The 16,620-nt window shown below is 40.9% G+C and overlaps 1 protein-coding gene across 2 annotated transcripts in view; it reads left to right on the top strand.

The window, feature by feature from the left end:
• MTERF3 (mitochondrial transcription termination factor 3) overlaps positions 1-16,620 on the top strand; it is a 31,463-nt gene that overhangs the window by 1,718 nt on the left and 13,125 nt on the right. For both annotated transcript variants that reach the window (XM_023183965.2, XM_023183964.2), the window contains exons 2-3: positions 1,268-1,611; positions 2,845-2,997. In XM_023183965.2, coding sequence (XP_023039733.1) covers positions 1,278-1,611; positions 2,845-2,997 — 487 coding nt within the window. In that variant the 5' untranslated portion in view covers positions 1,268-1,277. The remainder of the gene's footprint in view (positions 1-1,267; positions 1,612-2,844; positions 2,998-16,620) is intronic.

Below are 16,620 nucleotides of genomic sequence, written 5' to 3'. Positions count from 1 at the left end.
AGCCTGGGCCACAAGGGCGAAACTCCGTCTCAGAAATAAATAAATAAATAATAATAATAAATAATTGCAGGATGAAAGGAGACTTTCACTTTCGTAAAATCTCTTTCAGCAAACTTCCCAAAACTACATATCTCCAAGAGGAGATTAGACCCTCAAGTATTTGGTCTAATTTAGAGCATAAAACAAGCCGAATTCCACTATGTAGAAAAACAAAGTATAAAGTTGTAGGCTGCAATTAATTCAGCAGAATTCATTTGTATTTGGTTGTGTAATCAATAATAATGGCTACCATTTATTGAGCATTTCTTATATCCTGACTCTATCCTGTGTTTTATATGGATAATGTTATTTAATGTAAGATTATATGCATCAAATTTACCTTTCTTATTAGCTGGCTAAATATAAATCCCTTCATATTCCTGGAGTTTAACATAGCACTAGCCTTTCCTGATAAAAATCTTTTTGAAAACTACTTTTTCAGTCAAAATATACAGGTATTAATTGCAGGTTGCTTATTTATTTCTGTTACTTGGTTTTGTTTGCTAGTTTTGACCTTTTCTTTTTGAAGGCTCTTTTCTTCCTGAAGGCTCTTTTCTTCCTACAATGAAACAAAACTTGACAAAACTGGTTTTGTTCAATTCCCTTTGGAAGAACAGCTTTATCTGTGAAGTAATCAACAGTGTTCAGCCCTGAGAATGAAGCAAGAAACTGCTTTCACTGTTCTATATATCAATAATAATAATTTGATGATTCATTTAGGACACAGTAGATTTCTGTTTTTTCATTTTGGGACAAATTTATATACATAAAATATAAAATGCATTGGAATAATTCATTATTACTTTGATCAGCAATCTGCTGCAGAAACATCCTTCACACCAAATTTCAAGAACACTTAATTGCATCAGCTTATTCTCTTTAAATTATTAAATTAACAGATTAGTGAGGTCTGCTGTCATTTGAACATTTGCAGATGTGTAAGTATTTTTCTTACACCAGTGATGTTGCATTTTTTTTTTAAATTGTAAAGTATATCTTTATTTTTCCACTCAGAAGTTCCTGTCTATTGGGTTGTAACTGAGATTGCCTTGTTGTTGGATTTTCCTGTGCATAAGAAACATCTCACTATTTTAGACTAACTATATTTAAACACCTTTCATTTAGAAAAAAATAATTTCCAGTTTACTTTTTGTTGTTTGAATACTGTTTTAAACATTTAAGTAAATTAAATTTCTCTTCTTTTGACGGTTATATCTTTCCTTTGTAGACTAAGAAAAATGGCTTTGTCAGCCCAACAGATACCCAGGTGGTTTAACTCAGCTAAGTTGAGGAGCCTCATTAATGCTGCACAACTCACAAAATGTTTTACTAGACCAGGAAGAACATTGTTACATGGCTTTTCTGCTCAGCCTCAGATATCCTCTGACAATTGCTTTCTCCAGTGGGGATTTAAGACTTACAAGACTTCCTCCTTAAGGAATAGTTCCCAGTCTACTAGCTCAAGTAGCCAAGAGAATAATTCTACCCAAAGCAGTCTGCTTCCTTCCATGGATGAACAGTCACAGAAGACACAAAAGATACCCAGCTTTGATTCTGAGCTGTTTCTAGAAGGTAATTCTGAACTTTCAGAAAAGTCTCCCTTTCTCTACTTTGGCCATTTGAACAAGCTACCTGTTTACATTCTGCTAGCCCATTTCAGGTAATATTTTGTACCAAGAAAGAAAAGGAATAATACCGATTCTATTGATGAACTTCTATCATGCCTTTATTTTACTGGCTAAGAAAAAAAGTTCGTGGGCTAACTTGTGTTTATAGCTACACATATAAAACATTTGCTTTCTAAATACTTTGTTGTTTAGACTCTTAAAACAAAATTATTCTAGTGGTAATTAGTTTTATTAGGGTATAATTTATATCAAGTAAAATTCATCTTGTGGGATATATAGTTCTATGAATTTTGACATGCATTTAGTGTCTAACAACTACTGCAATCAACAAGTAAAACAGTTATATTACTCCAGAAAGTGCCCTCATGTCACTTTTTAGTCAGTCCTCTCCTTCCTATGGGTCCTATTCTAGGAATATTTCACTGGTAATGAAATAATATAAGGTTAAGTAGAATATGAAGGAAAGAGAGCTGGGGAGAGGGCAGGGAGGAGATGCTGGCTATAAATGATGAGAAAGGCTAGTTAATGATTAGAGGCAAAAAACAGAACAAGAGATCACAGACCTGATTCCTTAGCTTAAGGTATTGTGTAGTTCTAAGTGTCTTCCATACTGCATTTGATTTTAAAAAAACAAAAACAACTTCAGAATCAGCGCTGTACTAGAGAGAGTCACATCTCCTGTAGAGAGGACTACAGGTTGTAGAAACAGTCATGGAAGCCCTCTTAAAGATGTATTTGAGGGTAATTTGAAGGGGAGGGCATTGGGTCAATGATTACTTTAGGATATGATTACTTTAATCCATGCAATTCAGACTGTTGGCATAAGTGTACTTTAGGCCAAGTTAACAGGCTATGGTAAACTCAATCTCTTTCAAAATGCGCTTGAAAGTTAGGTAATCTTTAGCATTCTCACCTACTAATTAAGTGAGGGAAAGGCATTGTGTGCTTTGAAATTTACCAACAAATTTCTAATCTTGGAGGAACAGTAGTTAGTCTGTCTAAATAGTTGTAACCTTACCTCTTAAAAGGTGAAAAATTGGGGTGTTCTTGGTTGTTTAATTCTAAAATGATCCCGAGATTTAACCATTGAAAGAAGCAAACAAGGGAAGAGCCAGTCTTTGTAGAAATAGTTTTAAGTGTGCATATTAGAGCACTAATTTGTTTCTCTCTTTCAAAGAACTGGATGAATTGCCTCCATTGTCTCCAATGCAGCCAATTTCAGAGGAGGAGGCTATTCAGATTATTGCAGACCCTCCATTGCCACCAGCTTCATTCACACTTCGAGACTATGTGGATCATTCTGAGACTCTGCAGAAGTTAGTTCTTCTAGGTAAGTTTGACTAAACTACAAGTACTTTTTGTATGTACTCTTCATTACTTTTTTTACTTTTTTAAATTAACAATTTAATCTATACTAAGTAGTATACAAACATAAGCAAAAGTCAAATAGTATAAAAAGGCTTCTAGTGAGAAACTGTATTCCCTGCCTCATCCTTGCTGATCTTGCATCCTATTCCCCAGATGTATCTACTTAACTTGTATCACGGTTTCTGTTTGTGTTCAACCTCCTCATTTTAAAATAATTGTTTATAGTGCTGTTATTTGATTCATCAGCTTTAGACATCATTTGATCTCTTGTATGTACACATGTACTTTTCCTGTCTTCTTTTCAATTCTCCTAATATAAATTACAGTTTTAGATCAATCATTAGTAGTTAAATTATGACTATAAATATTGCTATCTGCCCTAACAAGAAGTATGCTATCATTATTTACTTCCTGTACAACTTTTCATTTTTCCGGCATTAATAGTTGCCTTGTTCTTCATTTGATGAATTGTTTTGTTTGTTTGTTTCTGGGGTTAAACTTTTCCATACCTTCCAATAGCAGCTCAGGACAGTTTTTCCCAGGTAACACTATCAGATGATGTATTCCATTTCTCCAGAGTGGATTGTTCCCTGCTTGTCCCACTACTGTGACCTCCTTCCTGAAGCCACTGTCCTCCTGATTTGGATGGTTTCTCTCTAGGCCTACTCTATAGCTGTCTTCGCTTGTTGACCATTAGGTTGCACTTGGATCTGGATAGCTGAAGGGAGCCAGGGGATCTCCCTCCAAACTTTAATTTAGTCATCTTATTTTTAGTCTGGCATTTTATTACAAACTTTTGCTTTCCTCATTTTCTCTGGGTTTGGTACTTCTCATACTTGATTTTCCCAGATAATGAATCTCCTTTCTCCTGGTGCATTGAGAGGAACTGGATTTGGGGGAGGTCAGATTTCTCCACACCGAATCCCCCAGTTTTTAGTCTGCACCTCACCTCTAATCTCTCAGATTTCTAGGGACTACAATTTTGGAGACTTTGGAGTTTTTCGTGGTACTGATCACTTACCACTTGCCAGATTCTCATTTGCAAGCATTTCAGTGTCGTCTTTCTCCTCTCTGATAAGGCTGTTGCCATGCCTTCATCTGTTTTCAGATATGTGGGGATATAATCTCATTTCCTCAGAGAAGGATCTTATTTTTTGTTTCTCATTCCTCATATTTTTGGGAGTTGATTTTTAACAGGAGAGGAAAAAGAAAAACCTTTGCTGTTAGAAACTTTGGGAGTCATCCTTGATTTTTTTTTTTTTTTTTTTTTTTTTTCCAGATGGAGTCTCACTGTGTCTCCCAGGCTGGAGTGCAGTGGCGCCATCTCAGCTTACTGCAACCTGCCTCCCAGGTTCAAGTGATTCTCCTACCTCAGCCTCCCTAGTAGCTGGGATTACAGGCATGTGCCACCATGCCTGGCTATTTTTTTATTTTTAGTAGAGACGAGGTTTCACCCTATTGGCCAGGCTGATCTTGAACTCTTGGCCTCAAGCAATCTGCCTGCCTGGGCCTCCCAAAGTGCTGAGATTATAGGCATGAGCCACTGCACTCAGCCTATCCTTGATTCTTACTGCTTTTGTCCCCTCCCTCTTTACATTTAATTTAACACCTTATCCTATTTATGCTACCCTCTCTATTTCTTTCAAATCCATCCACTTCTGTCATCCCTTAGTCACTACCTTGTTTAGGTCCTCATTTGTCACTGAGTGGCTGCAGGAGCCTCCTATCTTGATAGTCTTCTCCTCAGCAGTATTGGCTCTGATATCTTTACAGTGTTAGTGTTCTTTCTGAAATGCATATCTAAGTCAGTGACCTACTTAAAATCCTTCAAAACCTTCCTATGGCATCAAAGCTTGTCCTGATTTGGCTTCTGCTTACCTGTTCAGCTCATGGCTTGCCACTTCCCTCCTTTGTTTAGCCAACTCCAACAACTGGAGAACATCACTGAAGTCCAAGTAACTTCTAAAGTGTCTTCTTGACCCTGCAGACAGAGTGACCCTCTTCAGGCTCTCATTTCACTTCCTGCTTACTTTGATCCTAGCACTAATGACACTCCATTATAATTGTATACTCATCTCTCTGTGCCCAGTTACCCAAATGTTACCTGTATGTTTAGAATGGCCTTTGTTCTCAAGAAGCTTCAAGTCCTCAGAAACATCTAAATATTAATGCAAGGATGAAGGGCAAAGTGATAAGTCCTACATGAGAGATGCAAATAAAGTGTTCTGTGAATCAACCTAAGTGTCCATCAGTGGATGAATAGTTAAAGAAAATGTTGTATATTTATACATTGGAGTACTAGTCAGCTTTGAAAAAGGAGATCCTGTTATTTGCAACAACATGGATGAACCTGGAGGATGCTATGCTAAGTGAAATAAGCACAGAATGACTAATGCTACATGATCTCACTTATATATGAAACCTAAAAAAGTTGAACTCTTAGGAGCAGAGGGAGCTGGGGAGCGGGGGTGGAGAGGAATGGGGAGTTGTTGGGCAAAGGGTACAAAGTGTCAATTAGACAGGTGGCATAAGTTCTGGAGATCTATTGTCCAGCATGATGATGGTAGTTAATAATAATGTATACTTGAAAATTGTTAAGAGAGTAGATTTTAAGTGTTCTCACCACAAAAAAAAATGATGAGTATGTGAGGTAATGAATATGTTAATTAGTTTGATTTAATCATTCCACTATGTATTCAGATGTCAAAACATGTTGTACTCCATAAATATAATTTTAAAAATGTACATTCAGAGGTAGGAAAAGGATGACCCTGTCTTATCTTTTTTTTTGACACAGGGTCTTGCTCTGTCTCCCAGGCTGGAGTGCAGTGACATGGTCTTGGCTCATTGCAGCCTTGACCTCCTGGGCTCAAGTGATCCTCCCACTCAGCCCCCCAAGTAGCTGGGACTTTAGGCACATGCCATCCCGGCTAATTTTTTTTTCTTTTGTAGAGGGGAGTGTCACTGTGTTGCCCAGGCTGGTCTCAAACTCTTGGGCTCAAGCTCTCCTCCCACCTCGGCTTTCCAAAGTGCTGGGATAACAGGCATGAGCCACCGTGCCTGGCCCAGTCCTTACCTTTAAATAATTTACATTATACTTACAGGTTTGGAATATGTTTCAGCCATTCCTTTACCTGTATGCTGATACTTCAACAGCATGTGTTAGAAGTAACTTAAATAATAGTAACTTAAGGGAGACTTATTTGCTTGGTCAGACAGTATTTTTGAGTACTCAAGTCCTAGTTGCTTCTCTGTTTGCTTCTGAGACCCATTTTCTGCCTGATCTGTGTCCCAGGAGGCCAAACCCCTATGCACCAGGGTTCCTATGCCAGCTGGCTTCTTGGCAGCTTCAGCCAGCGGGAGGCACCTATAGGACAGAAGGTGGAAGAGCCAGGTGGGGATATTTTTCCCATGTTCCTTCCCTTCTTTGGGTCCTGTACTTGCCTCGCTCCATGACAACAGCTCTCTTGAGCAGCCCTTCCTTAATAGCCTGTAGTCCCTCTGTGCCCTGGTAACATTTTGCCTCCTTGTCTCTTTAATGTTGGGAGGGCTCTTGTTTGTTCTCTTAAGGCTGCTCGCACTGCTGTATAGAGTCCCTTCATTAAAGTCCTCGTCATTTGTACTTTCTAGGGCATGTTGTATAGCCTGCTAGACCCTGACTGATGTACTAAATATGTGTAACCATAACTGAATGCAATGGTAATATTCGTAATTACTGAACTGATGAGGTAAAGCCCAACTAGACTGGTCACCTAGAGGTTAGAATCGTTTACTATTCTTTTTTTATAACCCCAGTGCCTAACAGAAGTGCCTGGTCCATAGTGGGCATTCAGGGACTGTTTTTTCGAGTTAATGAAATGAAGTGAGCCCAAATTATTTGCATTGAGAGCAGTGTGCATTCCCGATGAGATTCTGCTCTCCTACTGCTGCTAAAAAAGCAGCTTTTCAGGATTTCTGTTTGAGCACAGTCAGGGTGTGACAGCTCATGCTGAGCAAGGCACTTCAGTTCATGTCAGCTGTAATATTGAGTTAAATGTGAAGTCTGAACCCTTTATGTTATTTTTAAAACATCTGTTCTCCCATTTATCACAGATTTTTGGAACTGGTTTTCATCTTATTTATTTGTCCATCTAATAATTGGATTTATTTTTCTACTAATATTATTTTTAAATTACAAAAGAATTACATCTGGTTGTCAAAAGTGCAGATATTATAAGAGAAGGACCTTTTACCCTCTCTTCATCCCCAGTTCCACTTCTTAAAAGTAACCACTATTACCAATTTGTGGAATAGCTTTCCAGACCTTTTTCTACACATAGGTTTTATACTTTTCTGTAAACTTAATTTTTTTAAATTCTGTGTTTTTCTAGTAGAGTTAATATATATTTAGATTCTTTATCTAGAATTAATTTCATATAAGATATAAAGAGAATTTTTTTTTTCAAAAAATATAGCTAGTGGTCCCATATATTTTAACAAATAGTCTATCTGTTTGATCTGAAATGCATTATTATTGTATAATAACATTTTTTAGTTTATTCTGGATCTTCATTCTGTGAGTGTGTGTATTAGTCTGTTTTCACACTGCTGATAAAGACATACCTGAGACTGGGCAATTTACAAAAGGAAGAGGTTTAATGGACTTACAGTTCCACGTGGCTGGGGAGGCCTCACAATTATGGCGGAAGGTGAAATGTCCCCATCCACGGGACAGTCGAACGGGCCCTGGAAGGGGGAGTGGGAATGGAGGAGACAAGCAAACGCGAGAAATGGAGACAAGACAAATAGCCTGATCAAGTCTCGTTTATTGAATGCAGGGTCATGCCTTATATAGGCTGGCAGAGGAAGAGGTTGGGCCAGGGCGGTGATGGGGGGCCGGGGCTTCTCAAATTACAATTGCGCATGCGCCGTGGGTTTGTAATTTTTCCCGGGCGCGGGATCGCACCTGCCCCGTAGGCTGCATATCTTCCTGGGCGGGAAAATGTTTGCGCGCGCGGGAAAAGCTTTAGGCGCGCGCGGGAGAAGCCTAGGCGCGCGCAGGAGCAGTTTATAATAAAGAACCCGGAAATGTGCCATTTTGTCTCCACTTTGTGGAGATCAAGCAATAGAGGTCGGCTAACTCCGGGCCTCATAGCTCCGGACAGGTCCCCCTTTTTTTATATATAATTGTGGCTAGAAGATTGTCCCTCGGGAACTGCGCCTATCTTAGGTTGGAGTAATACATCTCATCACTGGTACCCGTCATGGGATTAGGCAGTAGCTTATGACGGCCCTCCTGTCTTAGGTTAGTGAGAGATGATGCTCTCTTACCCGTCATTGGCTGTCCAGTTCAGCGCATAGGGAAGGTGGTCATAATGGGTGTGAATATGAACCACCGTGATCTTCTTGTTCTAGGCGATGATAATGGACCTGTATAGGCTTCGCTTGGATAGCCTCGACTTGTTGCTTAAGGAATGTCAGGAGCTTATTGAAGACCAAAGGTCCTACAGAGAGTAGGAGCAATAGGCAAAGCAGGGGGCCCAGGAATGGCATAAGATAGGGAAGCAGTCCATAGAACCCAGTCCAAAATGGGTTATCAGTTATTTCTTTTCGTCGTTTCTCTAGGTCTTCTTGTAGACGCCTGATCTTATCTCTGACGATCCCGGATTTGTTGGCATAGAAACAGCACTTCTCCTGTAAAGCCAAGCAGATGCCTCCCTGCTCTGCAGTTAGTAAATCCAGGCCTCTTCTATTTTGGAGCACTACTTCTGCCAGAGAATCTACCTGATCTTGCAAATCTTGTATAGTACTTGAGATGGCCTGCATATCTGAGATCAGTTGGCGAGACAATTTGGTGTATTAAGTAACAGAAACCCCTAGACTGGTAGTCCCAGTTATTACGGCAGTAGTTATGCCTAATCCTACAAGTAAGGGGATAAATTGTATTGCCCTTTTGTTTCTTCTTAAAAAGTGATCTATAGCTGGGATAGGTACAGGTTCATCTCCAGGGATAATGTCTATGTCTGGCAAAAGTGTGGCTAAGACACAGCGTCCTGTCCAGTTAGTAGGTAAATAGGTATAAGCCCTATTATTGCCACATATAAAAACTGAGCTGTTTGGGGCACACAATGATTGGGAAATATTTGCTATGGTGGAACAATTATTAAACTCATTGAATCCTACATCAAGGTCGTAAGTGTTATTAAGGGGAGGGGAGTAGATGCAAGAGGAACTAGGAAATTCTAAAGGTTGTACTTTAAGGGGAGGAATTATGGTGCAAAGGGTATTGGATGTATAAGTTAAGTCATTGCTGGGTATGGCAAGAGGAACGGGATCTCCTGATTGCAGACACCCCCAGTAATCATTAGCCAGGCTAGAGTTGGAATTGTTAAGCAGGTTATGAGTAGCAGTGAGGAGGTCAAAGGTCTGGGCATCAATTTTCTCTTTCCCTCGGGCTTTGGGCAAGGCCAAGGGGTGGTAGTGAATTTCCGGGTACAGGGACCTTTGCAACTCTTCAAGTTTTTTGTTTACCCTAATTTCTCAGACCTTGTCTTGTGGTCCTCCTCCGTCAGAGATATGAAGAGGGGGGTGAATATTCCAGCAGACAGGCTGTCCTACAATTCCAGTACAGCCAGCTGATATAAGGTTATTGGTATTTCCTACAACTGTAGGGACACTACTGGCCCCTATAGTGGGGGTTCTAAATCTTGTTAAGATAGCAGTATAGTATGTTTTACCACCAGAGGTACATTCTAGATAAGCAGTGTAGCAGGAACTATGCATAGCAGTCTCAAATGTGTCACAAGGGCAGGTTGTGGTATCCCCTCCACTAAATAATCTTGGGGTTGACACACACCTCCACTTTAGAGAGTCACTAGACAGGTATGCTGTGTAAGCGGAGCAGGACACAGCTGAGATGTATGTATTTGGAAGGGAGGCCACATATCCCCCCAAACAATCACAGGGCTTACCGTATCGTTGTCGTATATATTTACGGGCCTCATGGGGATTATCAAAACCGGCATATACCTGGAGTGCTTGGCAAATCAGCACCATGGTTCAGAGGAGCTTGTAGTTGGAGTTCATCTCTGCAATAGAGGAAAAGAGTACTCTCAGGGAGAAAATTACTCCCTGGATTGGCTATTGTTAGGTACCTGTCTTACCAGTCGCTCTGGTAGTCATCTGGCTGCATCATGAGTTTGAGAAAAAACACAAACTGAGCCTCTTCCCCAGATTAACACTGGGTCTGGACCATGCCATGTGTTGTCTAAGGGGTCTTTCCATTTAACCATGGCAAATTGTTTTTTGGACTCGGAATGCCAAAATCGATCGGCTGCTGATCTGTTCAGGTTATCCAAATTTAAAAAATTTAAAATAAAAAGTGTGTGATTAAGGATATTTCTAGGGGTGCCCTTAGTAGGGTACCATTCTCCCTTTTTTATTTTGTCAATGGTGGTTTTTAAGGATAGGTGTGCGCTTTCAACTATTCCTTATCCTTGAGGGTTATATGGAATTCCAGTAATGTGTTTTATTTGTAATTTAAGACAGAAGTCTTGAAAGGCTTTGGATGTATAGCCAGGACCATTGTCTGTTTTTAGTTGTTTAGGCTTTCCAACTATGGAAAAACAGTGTAGTAAATGAGCTATGACATGTTTGGTAGCTTCTCCTGTTTGTAAGGTGGCTAGTATAAATCCACTAAATGTATCTATACATACATGGATGTATTTTAAGTTACCGAATTCTGAATAATGGGTGACATCCATTTGCCAGATCATGTTGGGAACTAGTCCTCTTGGGTTAATTCCTAAGTGAGGGACTGGCAGGTATGTTATACAGGTCTGACATTGTTTAACTATTTGTCTTGCTTGTTCTCTAGTTATTTTAAACATCAGTCTCAAAGTTTGAGCATTAAGGTGGTGTAAGGCATGAGTAGCCTGTGCTTGGGCTAGGTTTGTATTTGTAGCTATGGCTACCGTCTTGGTTGCCATATCAGCCAGTTGGTTGCCCTGAGATAGAGGTCCTGGTAATCCTGAATGAGCTCTAATGTGTCCAAGAAAGAAGGGAGTTGATCTATTATGTATTAATTGTTGGCATCGTAAAAATAACTTGGCTGTGTCTGACACATGTTTGATTTGTGCTACAGTCTCAAGTAAAGGTATTGAATGAGCCAAGTATGCACTATCGGTATAAATATTAAGAGCCTGATCAGGGAAGGCTGACAGCACCGCGATTAGGGCCTGCAATTCTACTAACTGAGCCGAGGTATGACTAGTTTTGAATTTAACAGTGGTGTCAGCAAAGGTATATGCAGCAGTTCCTGTGGATGACCCATCAGTGAAAACTAATAAGGCATTGTCTAAAGGCGTTTTACTGATGACATGAGGGAAAACAAAAGCATGTAGTTTACAAAATTGGATAAGCTTATTTGGCGGGTAATGGTTATCTAAGTTACCAGCATAAGAGGCGCAAGCAATTGGCCACGTTTCAGTGTTTTGCATTAGCCAATGGATTTGTGGCTTAGAATAAGGTTGTATGATCGTAGAGGGTTCAATTCCAAAATATTTTTTGCTATTGTCTCTCCCTAGAATAATTAAATCTGCTATGGCATCATAATAGGGGAGTAATACCTTTTTGGGAGATGAAGGCAAATGGACCCACATAATAGGGTTATTTTGCCAGAATAAACCAGTAGGTGTTAGAATTGTGTTAAAGATTAAAAAGGTTAATGGCTGTGAATAGTTTATGTTAGTAACAAATTGCTCAGCAATGGCCGTCTCTACCCTATTAAGTGATAAAAGAGCTTCTTTTCATAACGACCTAAGGGACTTAGGGTTGGGGTCACCTCTCAGGGTGTCGAATAAAGGTTTTAAGTCTCCCGTGGTGAGTTTTAAGTAGGGTCGAAGCCAATTTATGTCTCCAAGAAGCTTTTGGAAATCATTGAGGGTTTGTAACTTATCTTTACGGATAACTGCCTTTTGATTAGTAATTTTAGGTCCATTTATTTGAAAACCTAAATATGTGTAAGGGTCTTGTAGTTGTATTTTTTTCTGGAGCTATTTGTAATCCTGCTGTGGTTAGTTCTTGTTTGAGTTGAGCAAAACATTGTAAAACTTGTTCTCCCATTTTTCCTGCTATTAGGATATCATCCATGTAATGTATAATGTATATTTGTTTCCATGTCTCTCTAACTGAGTGTATGGCTGTAGCCACATATTTCTGACATAAGGTGGGACTGTTGGCCATCCCTTGAGGTAATACTTTCCATGGGTATCGCTTCATTGGTTCTTTAAAATTTATAGATGGTAAGCTAAAGGCGAATCGTTTTTGGTCAGTGGGATGAAGGGGAATTGTAAAAAAGCAATCTTTAAGGTCTATGATAATTTTAAAATATCTTTGAGGGATTGCAACTGGAGAAGGTAGCCCTGGCTGTAAGGCGCCCATAAGAACCATAGTAGCATTTACTGCTCTCAAATCTTGTAAGAGTCTCCACTTTCCAGATTTCTTTTTTATGACGAACATGGGGGTGTTCCAAGGAGAGTTGCTTTCTGAAATGTGTCCTGCCTCTAATTGTTCCTGCACTAACTGTTGGGCAGCGGCAAGCTTCTCATTGGTTAGTGGCCATTGATCAACCCAAACGGGTTCATCTGACTTCCAAGTGATTGGGTCAGCACTTTTTTGGGGTGCAGGCATGTCAATGGCCACGGTTAAAAATTTCCAAGCCCCCTTTTATCTAATTTTCCTACGGCTGGGATTGGCTGTAAAATGCCATCTTCTCTTTGTCCTAACCCTTTCCCAGGGTGGTAGCCCTGAGCCAACATTTGTGCAGTAACTATATCATTTGGACTACACATCATGACCCTCATTTGGGAGAGAAGATCTCTACCCCAAAGGTTAACAGGTAAATCAGGGATAACAAATGGCTTAATGAGACCGGAATTACTTTCTTGATCTCTCCAGGTGAGATATTTGGAACTTTGTCTAGGGTTATTACTTTGCCCGATTCCTCGTAAATTTGTTAAGGTCTCTGAAGTGGGCCAACTGGCGGGCCAATCTTGCTGTTTAATAATTGTTACATCGGCCCCTGTGTCTATTAGTCCTGTAAATAATTTTCCATCTAGCCATAAGGTGAGAGAGGGTTTTTGATTAGTAATGGGCTGTACCCAGTAGATGTCTGAGGATCCGAATCCTCCCTTTCCCCTTAGGGGGTGATTGGACTTTATTAGCTGTTTTTAGCGATGGTAACAGGAGTAACTGCGCTATTCTATCCCCTTGAGGAATGACAATGATGTTGTCAACAGCCTTGGCCATGATTTTGATTTCTCCTATATAATCATTATCAACTATTCCCGGAAAGACCTGTAGGCCTTTTATAGTGGCACTGCCTCTTCCTAGGATTAATCCAAACATGTTTGAGGGTAGGGGCCCATATACCCCAGGACCTAAGGCTTGTGGTCCCATTTCAGGGGTTAATACTGTGTGGGAGGCGGAACAGAGGTCCAATCCTGCGCTTCCTGGGTTGCTCTACTAAGTTGTGAAACGGATTGTTGTTGGTTGGTATAAAACTGACAGCCCCATAAGCTTGTTTCGGGGCCTGGGGCCGGCCCCTCAATCCGTTTCCCTGTTGAGGTGTTAGGGGATTTCCTTGATTGTCAGTTTTAGATTTACATTCGTTGGCCCAATGTTTTCCTCTTTTACACCTAGGGCAGAGGCCTGGAGCTTTTGCCTCTAAGGTCTTAGCTAGCTCTCCCTTACAATCCCTAGTGAAGTGTCCCATTTTTCCGCACTTGAAGTACCCCTTGCTATTCTTATTTTTACTAGCGAGGAAGTCTTTTACGGTTTGTCCACTAACGGCAGCAGCCATAGCCAAGCCCTGTTGATATGAGGGCCCTATGTCTGAACAGAGGCGGATGTAGCCTGTTAAGTCTGTTTTCTTTCTATAAGGTCTGATTGCTGCCTGACAAGCCGGGTTAGCGTTTTCGTAAGCTAGCTGTTTTACATAATCCACCCCTGCCTCAGCATTTCCAAATATTCTGCTGGCCGTGGTTAAAAGTCTATGTACAAAGTCTGCAAAGGGCTCATCAGGCCCCTGTTTGACCCCCGTGAGCGAGGCTCCTGGATCCCCTTTAACAGGGAGTTTTCTCCAGGCTTTGGTAGCCGCTGTTTGGATTTGAGAAAACAGTCCGGGATCGTACTGCATCTGAGCATTGGTTTCTGTGTAGTTACCCGAGCCAGTTAGCATATCAAAATCCCAACCATTTCCGGCTTGTTGGTTTCTCTTGGCCGTATCTCTACAATTTTCATAAAATTCTGACTTCCAAATCAGATGGTCGCCTCCGGAAAGAACTGCTCTAAGGTATTCCAATCTATGGGAGTGAGCCAATTTTCGGCCACAGATTTGACTATGGCCAGGGTGTATGGGGCAGTAGCTCCGTATTGCGAGACAGTGGTTTTTAGTTCTTTTATTACAGTAAATTCAAACCCATTGTGGTGTCTCCAGGCTCGGCCCTGCGCATCTGTAGTTTCAGTTACTGGAAAAACGTCTCGAGGAGAGGAATCCTCCCTATCCCTACTACCAAGCGACCTTCCTTTTGGGACATGCTGTCCGGGTCTCTGAGGGTGAGTGTTTCTCTATTCCTTTAGGGTATAGAACGCTCTCACTTCCTGTCCTTAATTTCTGCAATCTAGTGATTAAAGACTGATGTAGTTCTTTGAGCTTTATTTGCTCTTCAAGTTGTGCAATCTTTTCTCTAAGCTCCTCTTTTGGGTCTACTACTGCCATAACTGCGGGGGCAGAAGCCTTAATATAGGGAGGAGGATAAGTAAAAGTTTGTGGCCAGTAAGAATTATGATATTTTGCTGCCCCTTCCTCCAAATTATCCCAGTCTACTTCTGAAGGGTTAAGGTATTTTTACTTTTGTTTTCATTAGTTGTAGGTAAAACTGGGTATTTTTTTGCCTTTTCCTTATTTGATGTTTCTATATTTGTTATTGAGGGGACCCCAGCCTCTTCCTCGTCGCTTTGTAGCGATATAAGGTCTATATCTTTATTAGGTACGGATTTTTCGAGGTTGGTTTGGGAGCTGCCTCTTAATATTTCCTCAGTCTGAGTAACCACCGCCATTACCTCAGGATCTTTTTCTTTTTCCTTTTTATCTATTATGTCTTTGATCAGATTCCAATAAGAAAAGGCTGTTATCGGAACCTTTTCTGGTCCAAAAGTACTATAGTAATCTTGAAAACAATCTCCCACTCTACACCACCTCTTTATGTCAATGGTTCCCTCTTGCGGAAGCCAAGGGCAGGTATCCTTTACAAAATCAAAACATTTAAATAAATCATTACTTTTAATCTTTACTCCTCATGCTTTTAAAGCCTCTTTTAATTGCCCTACATAAATCTGATGCTGGCTTAATTCTTGTCCCATAATCAGACACTATTACTTACCTCCGGTTCCAACGCGGCAGGTTCCCGGATGTCCGGAGGAGTTTCTTCCACTTTTACTTTCGGCCAACTTTAGTGCCTTCTTCCTCACTTCTTCCCCCGTGTCCAGGTCCCTGTTCGGGCACCAGGTCTCCCAACCCGCGGGACAGTCGAACGGGCCCTGGAAGGGGGAGTGGGAATGGAGGAGACAAGAAAACACAAGAAATGGAGACAAGACAAATAGCCTGATCAAGTCTCGTTTATTGAATGCAGGGTCATGTCTTATATAGGCTGGCAGAGGAAGAGGTTGGGCCAGGGCGGTGACGGGGGGCCGGGTCTTCTCAAATTACAATTGCGCATGCACCGTGGGTTTGTAATTTTCCCGGGCGCGGGATCGCATCTGCGCCGTAGGCTGCATATCTTCCTGGGCAGGAAAATGTTTGCGCGCGCGTGGGAAAAGCTTTAAGCGCGCGCAGGAAAAGCCTGGGCGCGCGCGGGAGCAGTTTATAATAAAGAACCCGGAAATGTGCCATTTTGTCTCCGCTTTGCGGAGATCAAGCAACAGAGGTCGGCTAACTCCGGGCCTCATGGCTCCGGACAGTGAAAGGCATGTCTCATGTGGCCGCAGCCAAGAGAAGGGAGCTTGTGCTGGGAAACCCCCCTGTTTAAAACCATCAGGTCTTGTGAGACTTACTCAGTATCACACAGCAGCACAGCAAAGACCTCTCCCCATGATTCAGTTACCTTCCACCAGGTCCCTCCCATGCCACATGGGAATTCAAGATGAGATTTGGGTGGGGACACAGCCTAACCATATCATTGTGTCTATGTGTATTTAATCTACTTCGCTATTCATGGGCATCTTATCATCAATACCTGTTTAATATCAAGAAATTTGGATTTATAATCACATTTGGTTCTAATATTTGAAGTTATAATGAATATGATGATTTATTTATTTTTATTGTGGATGCCATTAAGAAGTTTTAAATGTGGAGGTTTAAGGTTGTATATTTTCTGCTTTGTTGTATACTTGAAGGGCTATGTGTTCACTTGTTCTCACTCAAACATTTCTTGAGTTTCTTCAAGGCACTTGTCTCTGTGCTAAAGACCTAGAGATTACGATGATGAGTAAGGCACAAGGTCATTTTTATTCCCCCTATGATGGGAATCATAAATATATTTTT

Source organism: Piliocolobus tephrosceles, chromosome 7 (genome assembly GCF_002776525.5).
Source record: "Piliocolobus tephrosceles isolate RC106 chromosome 7, ASM277652v3, whole genome shotgun sequence".
In the NCBI taxonomy this organism is placed as follows: domain Eukaryota; kingdom Metazoa; phylum Chordata; class Mammalia; order Primates; family Cercopithecidae; genus Piliocolobus; species Piliocolobus tephrosceles.
Note: the sequence above shows the minus strand (reverse complement) of the source record. Positions and strands in the feature narration are given on the sequence as shown.